Genomic DNA, 14468 nt, shown 5'->3' on the forward strand with positions numbered 1-14468 from the left:
TGTAATGATTAAACGCTGACTCAGGCTTTTAGGGCCTATCCTGCTATCCCACTGGCCTGAGGATGACTTGGCTGGTTGGCACACCATCAGGCAGCACTACCTGCCAACAAGGCAGCCTGAGCCTTGGATTCAAATCACCTGATTTACAAGCCAAGATTTAGACATATGGCAAATGGAGGCTTTGATAAGTTATTTGCATCGTTTTCAAGTCTATCCCAACAGATGTCAAGCCACACCAGCCAATCTGTAGTTTCATATAAAGTTGACCTGGTTCCAGTACTGTAAGTGAAGGACTGTGTCTGTTAATGATTATTTCTCTGACTGGGCCAGCCAGTTGTCGTTCAAGGTGTTTACTTCAGACATGATCCTTCGCTTTTGTTCAACCACACCTTGATGAATAGTCTGGCTGACACCAGCTCTTACTCTTCACTGTGTAGTCATGTGGGTCGTGTCCGCCAGGCTGGTTCCCCTCCCATAACCCTCTGCAAAGTAATTACCTTAAATAGCCTTCAGTCTTTACATTCAGATTGCCCAACCCTGATTCACGTGCTTGCGTTTGTGTTTTGTATTTCCATTTGTTCAGTCAGTCGATGCGTGTCTGTAACCTTAACTTCATGTAACCTTAACTGTAACCTTAACTTCATGTTATTATAGATGCTTAGGAGATTTAAGGTTAAACAAGGGAGGTAGTGTTCACCTAAACAATGCAGGAACTTTCTAGAAACATATGTAAGCAGACAGGATGTAAGCATCTATAATAAGGTTTACAGTTCATGTATGCATAATCTTCTTCTTATGACACATTTCACATTTCATACTTTCTGGCTAGTGACTACAGTACTCAACACTAATACTGCAGTACTCAACACCGTGAGAAGAGAAATAGTTGAGAATATTTTTTTTATCTATAACCTTGAACGAGTCCAGTAAGCCTGCCATTTGCTGTCATATCTTGCAAGTGTGTGTGACGATAGGGTCAAATGGGGTTGAAAGTGTATGTGCATGTTGATACTGTAAGCATCATAAAACTATTAGACATAATGGCAGATATCTATTTGAATTATTTCTTATTGACAAAATCAATAGTGTTGGTACCGTCATTTAAAAAAAAAAAATGTTCTTAACTGCCTGGTGAAATAAACGTGTTTCTTATTTGCACATAAGAAAATTGGGCTGAGAATTCCTCAGCCCAATTTTCTAAAGTAATAATTAATATGCAGTACATGGTGTCCCTCTCAACAAACATGTTTTTTTATAGGGGGCTCAAGGAGGTATTTACGCAATAAGGCCAGAGGGGGTGTGGTATATTGCCAATATACCACAGCAAAGGGCTGTTCATATGCACGACCCATCGCAGAGTGCTGAATATACAGCCTTTAGCTGTTGTATATTGGCCATATACCACAAACCCCTGAGGTGCCTTATTGCTATTATAAACTGGTTACCAATGTAATTAGAGAAGTAAAAATAACTATTTTGTCTAACCCGTGGTATACCGTCTGATTTACCACGGCTCTCAGCCAATCAGCATTCAGGGCTCGAATTTATAATTCCTTTTAACCTAATCCTGAAGGAGTGGTTAAATAAAGTGAGAAGGCAGGCCGGAGTCACAGAGTAGAGCAGAGGGAGGGTAACATGCGCCAGTATGGCTGTCTGCACCTTTAGCGTTCTCAGTTAGAATACTCCGTAGACTCTCAGATACACTTTTATTTTCTACCTTTTATTTAACGAGACAGTTCAGAACAAAGTCCTTGCATCTGAGCACAACAGACCTTAGCTAGCTGCTTTCATACTTGAACATAACACACAACTCTGTATAGTAAGGACATCAAACCCCCAGGACCACCAGAGAAGATCATCTTTCTGATGTACCTCCAGATGATGCTCCGGGATGTGATCTACTTTATCCTGCGTGGATCCGTGCGGATCGTCTTCCGGCCGCTCACTATGCCCATCGACGGCTGAGCTTGTCCTCATCACAGGGTCAGGGGGCGCCTTGGGATGTCTCTTTGCCCTGGAGTTCACCAAACACGGGGCAGAGGTGGTGCTATGGGACGTCGACGCTAACGACAATGAGGAGACTGTCAGGTTAGTGAGGGAGGCGGGGGGCTAGGCGCAGCCCTACAGGGTGGACGTGACCAACCGGGTGGAGGTGTACCGCACGGCGGACGAGGTGTGGACGGACCTGGGCCGTAATGTCACCATGCTGGTGAACAACGCCGGGGTGGTTGCCAGAGAACGGCTGATGGACTGTCAGGATTAGCTGGTGGAGAGGACTATGAAGGTCAACTGTCACGCCCTCTTCTGGGTAAGACTGCTGCTGCTACCGTTGTTACTCTGTGGGCCAGATAACACTTTATAGAACGGGGCCTTGGGACTCTTATCAGCTGGTTTAGGGAGAGGGTGGCATGCGGCTATCATCCAACTGTAGTCTCAGAACCCAGAACCAAATCTGGTGTTTGCTGGCCAGCTACTCAGTTTGACATTTGACATACTGTACATCTTAACAGTCTGTCACAAGAGACTAATCACCCTGTGATACACTGTAGGGATGATGAAAGTTCAATTCTGTCTATATAGTACCATATAGTTCTGTTATCAGTCAGGCTTTAGGATGTGGGCTTGAGGTTTCCATGATTGATTGTTATTGATGATAATCAGACAGATTATTGGAATCTATAAATATACAAGCTCCCATCACCAGCAAATAGCATCATTTTGCACAAGTTTGATATGCAATGTCAAGTTAGTTATAGGTTAGTAATAGTAATAGGTTTTATGTACAAATGTTTCTCAGAGCAGGATCCTACAGACTGTATTTACACAGGCAACCCAATTCTGATATTTTTCCAATAATTGGGAAAAATTTCAGAATTGGGCTGCCTGTGCAAATGCAGCCATAGTGTTACAAGGGCTATATGGGTAACATGAAGAAGACAAACCTACTGGTATGTGAAAACAGACTATCAGACTATAACTCGGAAAATATGAAGGGTTTAGGTTTACTCTTAAATCTTTGCATTGCGAAAGAGACATTTCAAGCCGTTTTATCCCTGTGTGCATCCGTTTTATCCCTCCCTATACCTCAGCTATACACGTATACAGTGCAGTTTATTGTTCTTAATGCGCCACATGACACGTGTGAAATGTACAACTTTAATAAGTTCTTATCCCCTTAGCTGAGCGACAACACCCCATACAGTGACCCTATTAATGTGACACACACACACAGCCAATTAAATGGCTAGGGGATTCCCTCCCTGATCCTCTTACAGTGGGGAACAGTTAAGCCTGCTTCACATTAAGCAACATTTTTAAGAAGCTTAGCGAGGCAGAACTCCAATCAGAACTGCAGTACAATAATACTGCCTCATTTTGCTCATTCAAAATGTTCATGGACTATTTCGATATTAATCTCATTATTGCGACTCCTGATAGTCAGTAATTGTGTTCATCGAATAACAGTCTCTGTGTGTGTTTGTCCATCTGGTTGTGTCCCTGCATGCCTGCGTGTGTTTGTCTCTCTGTGTGTTCTTGCGTGCCTGTGTGTGCCTGCCTGTCTGTGTGTGTACAAGCAGTGGCGGTTCTAGACCATTTCAACTGGGGGGCAAGCTGGGGCCAGTTGTACTGTTAGAGGGGCCAGTTACATTAGACGTTATTGTTGTCATATTGTTTTCTTCACTGCATTGCAGGCATTAGCAGGCAAGATACCATGTTGTTTTTTCTGTCTAATAACGTATGTAAAAAAAAATAAAAAAAAGAACCATAGCAAAAATTTGTTATGTGAAAATGATTTCATACCCCACATTTAGGGGGGCCACAAGGGGGCCCAAAATTGTTGTCACAGGGGCAACCCCCCCCCAGAACCGCTAGTGTGTACATGTCTGTCCATGTTTGTCCTTGCGTGCATGTGTGTGTACCTGTCTGTGCGTGCGTTTGGACCTGCCTATATGTGTGTGTCACAGATGACAAAGGCCTTCATTCCCCAGATGAAAGAGCAGAACCATGGACACATCATCACTGTCGCAAGCGTCCCGGGTCTCTTCAGCACTACCTGTGTGGAGGTGAACCAGGGAGGACACATCACCTAAGAGAGAATATTATTACCATAAATATTATTTACCTAAGAATGGTATTAGTACAGTTAGTACGGTGTAGTGACACATTGTAGGTAAAAGGGTAGCCTATGGTAAAGTGTAGAGTATCTTAGCCTCTGTAACGTAGCCTACTGTGATGTTCTAAATGTGTTCTGGACCCCATATTCACACAGCATCTCAGAGTCGAGTCCCTGATATGCAACCTTTTAGATCATACTGAACAAGATTACATGGACAGGATGGACCTGATCCTAGATCAGCACTCTTCCTCTGAGACTTAATGAACATGGGCCCTGATGTCTCAGTGGTGTTTCTGTTCTAACCAGGATTATTGCGCCAGTAAGTTTGCGGCGGTGAGCTTCCACGAGTCCCTGGCCCACAAGTTGCTGACTGAGGAATTTGATGGAGTCAAGACCACTCTTGTGTGTCCCCATATTGTAGACACGGGGCATGTTTGACAGGTGAAAGTCAGTTAAGAACAAATTCTTATTTTCAATGACGGCCTAGGAACAGTAGGTTAACTGCCTGTTCAGGGGCAGTACGACAGATTTGTACCTTGTCAGCTCGGGGATTCAAACTTGCAACCTTTTGGTTACTAGTCCAACGCAGTAACCACTAGGCTACCCTGCCGCCCCAAAAAGGGCGGCACTAAAGAGGGAATAAGGGCTACTTTGTTCTGGGTTAATCAGACTGACATTGCAGGTGTAAGCCTACTTCATACAATAGTACACAGTAGTGGTTCATCATTTGACACTGAACATAGGCTTACTACAGTGTTTCAGAATGTTGTACATTTAACAATGTGATGCTGTAAAACTCTAAGCTCTCTGCTGCATCCCTCAGGGATGAGGTAGTACTGTTCCTGGCACCGCTGGAGCCTGAGTACTGTGTGGAGCAGGCCATGAACGCCATCCTGATCGACCAGCCCCTGCATCCCACGCCTCACCTACCTGCCCGTCATCTCCCGAGTGTGAGTACACATATTGATTGAATAAACTTTATTGATCACCCACTCACTTCGACAGCTCCTTGGAGCGGTGCAGTGTCTCGACATCTGTCTCTCCACAACCTCTTCTGGGCCAGGTCGTAATTCAGTTGGTCGGACCATTGATTGATCCCCAGAGCCGAAAGCTGATTTTTCACCAGCAGCACGCTCAGGTGCTCTGATGAAGGCATAACTGCCGAAACGCGTTAGCCTGCCAGCCCCAAAATACAAAGCTGAAATGAGGTGACGTGTTTTTCTTTTTGGATTTTGGAGTGCCACCATTTCAGTGTTTTTTAATTTGAGATTTCATTTGAAGTTATTGTCATATATGGCAGAGCACCCAGCTAATAAAGCGAGAGTGCGCTCATGTTACCAACTTCACGTCAAACGTAGTGTGGCATGATACTGCACACTTCCTCTTCCTGCCCTGTTGCCATGGTGACCTATCGGTTCATGGGGTCAGACAAATGCATGTACCCCTTCATTAAGAGCAAGAAGAACAAGATGACCAATGGAGGACCTACCCTGATTGCCGCTAACTAACTCTCCCTTTCAATTCAGTCTCTACAGATGAAATCTAAGGGCCAGTTTCACAACATTATTAAGCCTAGTCCTGGACTAAAATTCTCCATTGAGCATGTTTTTTTAATTCCAGGAAGAAGCTTAAACTGTGTCCAGGGAACAAACCTTGAGTGGATATAGACAAATACTTAATGGGATAACAACTATATAATGGGGAAATAAAATGGCCACACTTTCTTCTCCCAAACTATTCTGCCGACCCTAACTGTAATACTGTGACGGTTGGCCTTCCTGTGAGTATGGCCCAACATAAGGTCAGTCTGCTTTTGTAACACTTAGTTATTCCCAGGTGGTTTAAGGGCATCGCCAACCATTCCCCTTGACTGGTTTGAGTCTGCACAATAGTGTGAAAAGGTTATATGTGTGACACCTGTGATTGGTGGTCCTCTGATTGCATGTGATGGAATGGAAGTAATGGTCATTGGCCAGCAATGAAGTCTTGCAGGACAGGGTGGTTGTACCATGTGTTTGACAGGTCAATAATAATAAGTCAGCCGTTTGTTTGGCTTAAACATCCACTGCTGTCACAGTAAAAACACTGAGTGACTGGGTTTGTTTTTCCGTCAGACATCACAGCCCTATAGGGCTAGACATGCTTTACCAGAAACACACACACGTCTGTCGAGAGAGTACAACAAACAAAAAAGTATCTACCTTCCTCTATCCTCATACCATTTTCTCTTGGAACACATGTGCACAAGATGAACAAAAAAAATAAAAACTGATGGTTTTGTGCTTTACAGCACACAAGTTTTACTTACATTCCATGGGGAGCAGAGAGGTGGTTTGACACCGAGGGGGAGATCAACACAGACTTATACTGCCCCGCCATCTTTCAGTGGGGATAGACAACATCACACGCACAAACGCTACAATTAGTCTCAAAACCTTCCCAGTCCTACATGGTAATGTAAATAAGCACTGTTCACTTGTGGTGGTTGTTGTTATAAAGCACTCTAGGAAAATCAACAGTGGTTTGCTAGCTGCATCCTATCCTTCTATGGGGTAACATACTTCACAAGTAAACACTATTGTAACAACTATTGTAGACCTGGGTTCAAAAGCCATTTGAAATCATTACAAATACTTTAGCTGGGATTGATTGAGCTTGCCTGGCACAATGGAACCAATGGAATAGTGGCAAAACTGCAAACCAGTCCATCTGGCACACCAGTCAGACTAAAGCAAACACTGAAAATATTTGAAATATTTCAAAAATGTTTTTGAAGCCATGTTTGTGAACAACCCGCCAAGAATTCCAGGCCCCGGGTTAAAGAACAATAAAACATTTAAAAATGAGAGAAAGAAAGTTGTTAATATTAAAGGGGAAAAAAGAGAGAAAACGCTTCTACTCAAAAACAAAGCTTCTTTTCACAGTTAACATTATCCCATTCCATCTCAACAGAGCGGACTGCCATTATATCGGATACGATGCAGCTACATTTTTCTACTAAGCAACAAAACAAAATCATAAATGTGTACAATTAAACAACATTAAGAAGGAGGAAATTAAATTAAAACAATTTCTTCTATTAATCTTGTTTAACTGTTAACATTTCAGAACATTTAATATAAACACTAGTGATGCTTTAGAGCCTACAGTTGCCCTGAGCTTCCTGTAGAATTCTAAAACAGCCTATCACAACACAGTGTCAGAGTTTTCTTTTAGTGCTTCTTGCAAACAACCAATGGTGTGCGTCTGTCTACACAGTGCCATCCAGAGTCTGTTGTCCCAAGTTGCTTGAGTTAGCCTGTTTGATGATGAGAGAGTCGCAGCCGTCCATGTCCTGTTTGCCACACCTACAGAAGCAACACAAGACAGATCAGCATTACCAAGTCATACAGACCAAATTCTCCGGTTGGAGGGAAACAAGGATTTCTGAAAAACTTTAAAGGTTTCCAGATTTGCAACCCTATGAAAAAAATGTATTATTCAACCGTAATAGTGTTCTCGTACTGGTCCACATCTGACCCATCAGACGCGTGGTCTTACCCAGAGGTTGGTCCGCTCCCTGTCCTGTCATTGGTCTGCTGCTGGTGCTGCTGCTGGTCCAGCTCTGACAGTAATTTCAGGATACTCAAGGCCGCCTGTGGACCGGATTGGAACATTAGATATAGCCTATATCATAATTTCCCTAGTGCTTGTGCCAATATATATCTGATTTAAAGCATCCAGGTTGTGCTCAGAGGGTACAAGTGAAAAAGGGAAGTATATTCTGAACATGTCCAATATGCCCCCCCCAATCTATGAAAATGTTTAGCTACGGTGTGTCCTAATGGACAAGATTCTGGTCTAACCATCAGAGCATCTCACCATGTCATGACAGGACTCCACATCCTTGCCAATGCCGTGGCTGATAAGAGGCGGCTGGGAGGAGCAGTTGATCAACGATACAAATTCATTCTTGTTGTTTTTGGGGAAGTCTTTGTAATCCACCTGCAATGAAAAAAAGGGTTTTTAATACTAACACTCCAAAATACATTAATAAAAAGTTGTGTCTGAGTGCGTTTGTCCGCACATGCTTGCACGCCTCTGCGTCTGTTTACCTGTAGACCTTGTACGTTGGCTAGGTAGCTGAGCTGTTCGGAGGGTCTGGTCAGGGGTCCGTGAGGTACTAGATGAGCCATACTGTTCTGACTCTTCAGGATGGTATCGGCGGTCAGGGAGGTACCACCGTACAGCAGCTCGTTGGCGATCATGGCCGTCAGGGTGGCCTTAATATAATAACATTAAAAAGGTGCGATAAGCAGAGATCTCTCCACCATTTCCTGCTTGCTAAAATTCTAATAGTATGCCTACTACTTTCAAAACAAGCAAGTGTAGAGAATCATTGTACCATCAAAACTGCTGTGAAATATCTTTTAAATAACCAAAAACATTGTATTTTCAGCTGTTTGAAGCCAAAAATAAAAGACGCAAAAACTAAACTTAACATAGAGAAAAAGAGAACAGATCTATTGCTTTTTACACTTGCTGTCAATAAGAATGACAGATCTATAACTAATTTATGTGAATTTGGTCAGGTTGCCCAAAAAGTTATACTGCAGCTTTAACAATAATAATGTTTATTTGCATACTGCGTATCTTTATACCAAGACACATTTACATAAAACAGAATATCAAAGGACTAAAAATATATATACAAAGGAAACCGAACTAAAATAACATCAAGGATAACGTCGATAACTAAAACGCACACCAGACACTGACACACACACCTTGGCAGGGTTGGTCCGGGGGCCGTAACCCTTGTTCTGGTGCCCCAGACTGGGGCTGGCCCCTATAGCCTGGGCCACCTCTGCCACCATGGGCAGGATGCCTGCTGGGAGCTGCTGGTGGCTGAGGTAGGGCTGGCGGTAGTTCTCTGCCTTGGAGCCTGAGAGATAGGGGGTGACAGAGAGATAGACATGTAAAACACTGGGAAGGAGAACGGAACACCCATGTAAAAGCTTCCCTGATTTAAAAAAAAAATCCTAAATCTGTCGTCCCGCACAACACCAAGCCCGCTGGAAGAAGATTGTGCATGACCTATGCTCCATAAAGAGACAAAAGGGTTTAAGTCAAGTAAGTCAAATCCAAAAGCAAAGTCTACTACATAAATCTGAGAACATATCAAAGCATGTGTAGTTCCAACCCTGCCCCTGAACAACTCACCCAGCGACTGGCTCTCTTCTACAGAGCCCGGCTCGAAGAAGGTCACTTTTCTCCCGTCTCCATTTTTCTTCTGCAGGACCTTGGGTTACATGATCAACAGAAAAAGCACACGTCAGTTGGCTGCTCAACGGTCATTCAAGTCAACACAAACTACTCTGCTGTGTACTGCTGGCTAGATGAGCACATGAGTAGGGTCTAACTAAACCAGTTGCCTGGCTGGTATGCCTCCGGTGGCTCTTGGGGACATACTGTACCTTTTCGTCTGTTTTGAGCGCAGGTTTGTGGGGCTGAGGCGGAGGCACTTTGAAACCTAGAAGCTCAAGCATCTTCTCTGCTGCGTTCCTCTTCGCTACCTTCTTACTGGGGCCTAAGCCCTCCGCACAATGGCCACACACAGTCACCTGATGACCACAAAACAGGTCAGAATGAAAATAAAAATGGACCCCCAAGCCTAGATAGACATACGCAATATGGCGCTAAATTGCCCTCTGATAGGATGGGTGTCTTGTTTGCCATATTTGTTCACACCTGTCCAATCCCCTCAGACCTCCACAAGTGTTCTAGGCCTAGAGAATAGGCACTGTGGGGTTGATTTGGTCAAGAGCAGGCTAGGCTATTTGAGCCTCCTGTTTTACCTGCATGACGAACTCCCTGCGTCTAGGCAGCCCCCTCTCCGTCATCATGCTGTACTCTGGCTCCTTCTCTTTCTTAGCCTGCTGGATCTGAGCCAGTCTGCTGATGGGGTTCATGCCCTGCCCATACTCTGGACTGGTCTGCAGCTGGGGGGGGGGAGAGAGCGGGAGAAAGAGGGATATTTCGCATTACACACAAGAACAAAGATTCCTTAGAAACAATTTTCCAACTCTACAAAAGCTTTCCTCATCACCCCTCCTTTCCCTCCTGTTGCACGTCCCTTTAAAAATTAATATCTTAGAAGCACTTGTTCTTTTTTTTATGACGTACAGTACCTTTACTCACTGTTAGCTAGCAAATTTACCATCTGGGATAACAAAGATGCTTTACTGCTCTCTACACTCCCTGACCTAATCCCCCTGGTCCTTTCACCTTAATAATGGACTTGGTTTTCTTCTTAATGCGTGCTGGCTGAATCTTCTCCATGCTGGGGGACAGCTGGGGCAGTCTCCTCAGTTCCTCCAGCACGGCTGTAGCTGCCAGCTTCTTAGCGATCTTCTTACTCTTGCCCTCGCCCTCGCCACAGAACTCGCCCACCGCCACACACACCATGAAGCTCTTCATGTGAGGCGGGCCTGCCTCCTTCAGAACCTGTGGGTCGGAGGAGGAACGACGTTAAAGACAAAACAAATTAGAAATAGGTGTATCAATGGAAAGGTAGGTCATTGAGAGGACAAATGATTTGTTCAAACTGGACTTGATCAATCTAAATGACTGTTAAGCCCATGCAGGACTATAGCCTAACTACCTCAAAGTTGACAGGCATGTTCCTCTTCAGTGCGATCTCAAACACCTGGCTGATTTCTGATTTATTGAAGTTCTCTGTGTCTTCTCCATTCGTCTGAAATCAACAAAGTTTGTGTCAAAACATTTGTCTTACAGCGGAGTTGCTTTGTGTGGCAGTATTGAGTCACATATGTGCCCTTCCTTCACGTTGTGAAGCAGACAGGTGTAGTGATCCATGTAGCAGGTGTTGCCTTATGGGTAAAATACTGTACATTTTCCCAAAGTTCCACCCAACTTTTCCCAAAAATTCCTGTTGGAGGATTCACGAAATCAGAAGGGAATAAGCAAGGAAGGAATCCTAGAAATGGGACTCTTCCAACCAGGATTTCTGGAAAAACCCTGGAACTTTGGAAAAGTTACCAGATTATTCCAACCCTAGTGCTGACCCCAGGCCGCTCTGACCCCAGGCCGCTCTGACCCCAGGCCGCTCTGACCCCAGGCCGCTCTGACCCCAGGCCGCTCTGACCCCAGGCCGCTCTGACCCCAGGCCGCTCTGACCCCAGGCAGCTCTGACCCCAGGCAGCTCTGACCCCAGGCAGCTCTGACCCCAGGCAGCTCTGACCCCAGGCAGCTCTGACCCCAGGCAGCTCTGACCCCAGGCAGCTCTGACCTCAGGCAGCTGCTGCAGCAGTATGGGCTCTTTCTGTAGAGTCTTCAGTGCCTTGGCAGCGGCGTCATGTTTGGCAAGCTGCCGCGTGCGCCCCTTCCCGTGGAACTGCTGGCCCCCGATGTTCAGCTCCATGTGGTACAACACTGGCCCCACCGGGGGAAACGGGTAGTAGTACCTGACCACACAGAGAAGACAGGATACGCTCAGGTATAGCTTTTACTGAGATGACACCCCCCACCCCAGAGTGGACATACTGTTGCATGGAGCGTTGGTAAGGCCCCGGGGCCCTGATGTTGTAGTTGAAGTTGGATGGTCTCATCCCAGGGTAGGGGTCTATGGGCTTGTACATAGGCTTCACCCCTAGCTTCATACAGAAGGCATTCAGCTCCACCGTGTGTGTCATGCAATCTACTGTGGTAGGACACACACACACACAGAAAAAACAGAAAACAAACATTACAGAACAATAGGGACCAAAACTTTAATACACCTGGTGATCAAACTCTTTTGAATGTAGACTACTTAACGCCACTGACTATCAATGTTTCCCCAATCATGACACTTTCATGATGCAGCAACTGATGACCTGAGAGCCTCTCAGAAATGAGCACACACACAGGGCCAGGTGTGCTGGGTTCTTGCCTGTGTTGTTGCGGGGGTTGTTCCTCATGCTAGGTTTGGGCAGTGTTGTCTGGGCCAAGGCTGTGGCAGCTGCAGAGTGCTGGGCCTTCTTTATACTGGTCCCCTCTGCCTCCCAGTGCTGATCCCCCAGTGATAACCGCACTGAGAAGATCTGGGGGAGGAAGGAAAGAGACAGAACAGATAGAAGTAGAGAGAGGGATATATCTGTTATTGAAATTAACAAGTATTTAAGAGCAGGGAGGTAGACATTAAAAGGCACAGTGAATACTGATCTCCTAGGGTCATGTCCAGTAGGCAGAAAAAGGCCAGAAATTACAAGGTACTATCTGAAATTAAACATGTCCAACAAGAAACATGTACTTTTGTTTTCAGTTGCAAAACCCTTTGCTACAGTGAGTGTAGCCTAATGAACATGACCCATGTTTGCTAGTGAGTGTCAGTGGTTGGGTTCTTGAGTTACCTTGGAATGAGCTGGTCCTTGCTCACAGAGCAGCTTATACTCAGGCTGGATCTTATTGAAACGGGCTAACTCATTCACCAGACACATGGGGGTCTTCTCTTTAGGGTTTGCCATGTTAGATACTAAAAACAAATTAACAAAATTAGATTGTCCATTGAGAGAGGCACAGAAAGAAAGCTTTGGAGCACACACACAATGCACGCACACCGACAGACCTGTGGAGGTGGGGCTGAATGGAGTGGCTGAGCCCGAGGGCAGGGCTGAGCTCAGGAGCGGGTGACTGGCGCTCTCGGAGGGCAGGGGGCCCGAGGCACAGGGGATACTGTACCCTGGCTGGGGCTGAGACAGCTGCTGCATGGGGCTGGCAGCAGGGCTCGACATAAGGTTACCCGGACACTGGAACTGGGACATACTGGCCAGTTGGGTTTGGTGGAGTCAGGCGGTAGGTAGGTTAAGTCGAGGTGGGAACTCTTCAGTACTGCAGCGATAGATGTTTAAGGTTTATTTGATTGAGGTAAATGACTGCAAAGCTCCGCCTGAAAAGAGGATAACAAAGACAATGGCTTAGACTTAGAGGGGTAGCTTGTTCCCTGCAATTTAAGGTTACAAGATGGTGCCACATTTGCATGACCACAACAACAAAAAACAGTCAGTGCCTTGCACAACTGGCCTTCAGCTGCCTTTGTAGATCCAGCACTGACAGCAACAATACAGATTCATTCATTTGTAACACCTAATAACAACCATACATGGAAATGTCATACGGGTGCTGTAATTTTGCATCATAAAACTAGAATGAATGGGCCGCAATAAATCCAATAAACCGTAAACTATTTAATCTGTTTCCCTGCAATACAATAACTAGTAACTTAGACATCATCTGGCTGTTGTGACAATCAACAATTCTCTACAGACAGTAGAACTTAATGCCCAACTTGCTGAGAGGACACGTTTATAAGAGAAAGTCGTTTGGATGATCTTTGTAAGGTGTGTTCTGCTAGCTACTTAGCTAGCCAGCCAACTAGCTGTCTGGCTATCCAGCTGAACTAGTTCATGTTAATTTCATATACGAACCTTACATACTAACGTTAGATGTATTTTTTGTTTCTGCAAAACGTTGTCAAGTGTCATTGATTGATCCGGTCTTGCTAGACAAGTTATTGCAGTTGTGCCGTTTGTTTGCACGCTTGTCAAGTCCAAGTACCGGCGGTAGCTAGCTAGTTAGCCTAGCCAAAGTATCTGGCTAGCTAACAATCTAATTATCTGGTCGACGTCAACACATTTGACACTCATGTCACGTTTATTAGCATTTTAAATATTTTTCTAAAACATTCATTAGCTATATATTGCGCAATAAAAGGGTATGAATCCGGCATAAATCTGAAGCAATTCGCTTATCGAACTCCTGCAGGAATTGATGGATCATGGATGTCGAGTCAGGTAGCTCGAGACGCTAGCTAAGCAAACTAGCTAAAGTTAGCTAGTCAAGAGGCATCTAATAAAACCTCACCTCGTTATCTTTCTGTCCAGTTTTTGGTTACTCCATTGGATACGTTACTTTAGTGTTGTATTGGTTTGTTTTTGCTCCAACTGTGTAGGGTTTCCCGTGTGATTTTGGATCAAAATGTTGGTAGTGAAGTGGTGGGGGAAAGGCATACAAGGCAAACACTAAAGAGAATGGCCCAATCTTAGCTGTCTCTTCCGGGAAATGACATCGTTCAGCTAAGAGGAAGTATGCTTGGAAAGTGGGCTACTTTGTAGCTAACGAATGAATGAATGATCATATAATATATTTCCTAGTAGACATTTGAGTGCATATCTTGCTACAGACGAGCACACACATAGCTCCAAAGGCTCTGGAACATTTAGGAAAGAAGACTACATGGTGTTGTAGACTGGTCTCAGATTAGATGTAACATGGTAAACATCAATCCGGGACTCTCAAATTAGTATGCCAC

General features: G+C 44.8%; 2 protein-coding genes across 3 annotated transcripts; one reads left to right on the top strand and one right to left on the bottom strand.

The window, feature by feature from the left end:
• Positions 1-1960: 1960 nt before the first annotated feature.
• Positions 1961-5612, top strand: LOC112222737 (retinol dehydrogenase 10-B; the record flags this gene model as incomplete). Its single annotated transcript, XM_042305245.1, is given in 4 exon segments — positions 1961-2308; positions 3966-4064; positions 4424-4549; positions 4921-5612. Coding segments are annotated over 4 exon segments (741 nt in total), but the record flags the coding sequence as incomplete, so codon positions are not given.
• Positions 5613-6389: 777 nt separating this feature from the next.
• Positions 6390-14221, bottom strand: LOC112214924 (double-stranded RNA-binding protein Staufen homolog 1). 2 transcript variants are annotated; one of them, XM_024373967.2, is made up of 16 exons: positions 14021-14221; positions 12726-13046; positions 12511-12632; positions 12051-12201; positions 11663-11816; positions 11409-11583; positions 10761-10853; positions 10385-10603; positions 9955-10098; positions 9574-9720; positions 9320-9398; positions 8884-9041; positions 8212-8379; positions 7979-8101; positions 7658-7752; positions 6390-7464 (listed from the first exon to the last, which is right to left on the bottom strand). In XM_024373967.2, exons 2-16 carry the CDS (start codon positions 12919-12921, stop codon positions 7368-7370), a joined length of 2121 nt encoding a protein of 706 aa, XP_024229735.1. In that variant the 5' UTR covers positions 12922-13046; positions 14021-14221; the 3' UTR covers positions 6390-7367. The 2 variants fall into 2 exon arrangements, with proteins under 2 accessions (XP_024229735.1, XP_024229727.1); XM_024373959.2 differs by having other exon boundaries at positions 11663-11819; positions 14021-14220.
• Between the last annotated feature and the right edge of the window lie 247 nt (positions 14222-14468).

This window comes from Oncorhynchus tshawytscha, linkage group LG02 (assembly GCF_018296145.1).
Source record: "Oncorhynchus tshawytscha isolate Ot180627B linkage group LG02, Otsh_v2.0, whole genome shotgun sequence".
Taxonomy (NCBI): Eukaryota; Metazoa; Chordata; class Actinopteri; order Salmoniformes; family Salmonidae; genus Oncorhynchus; species Oncorhynchus tshawytscha.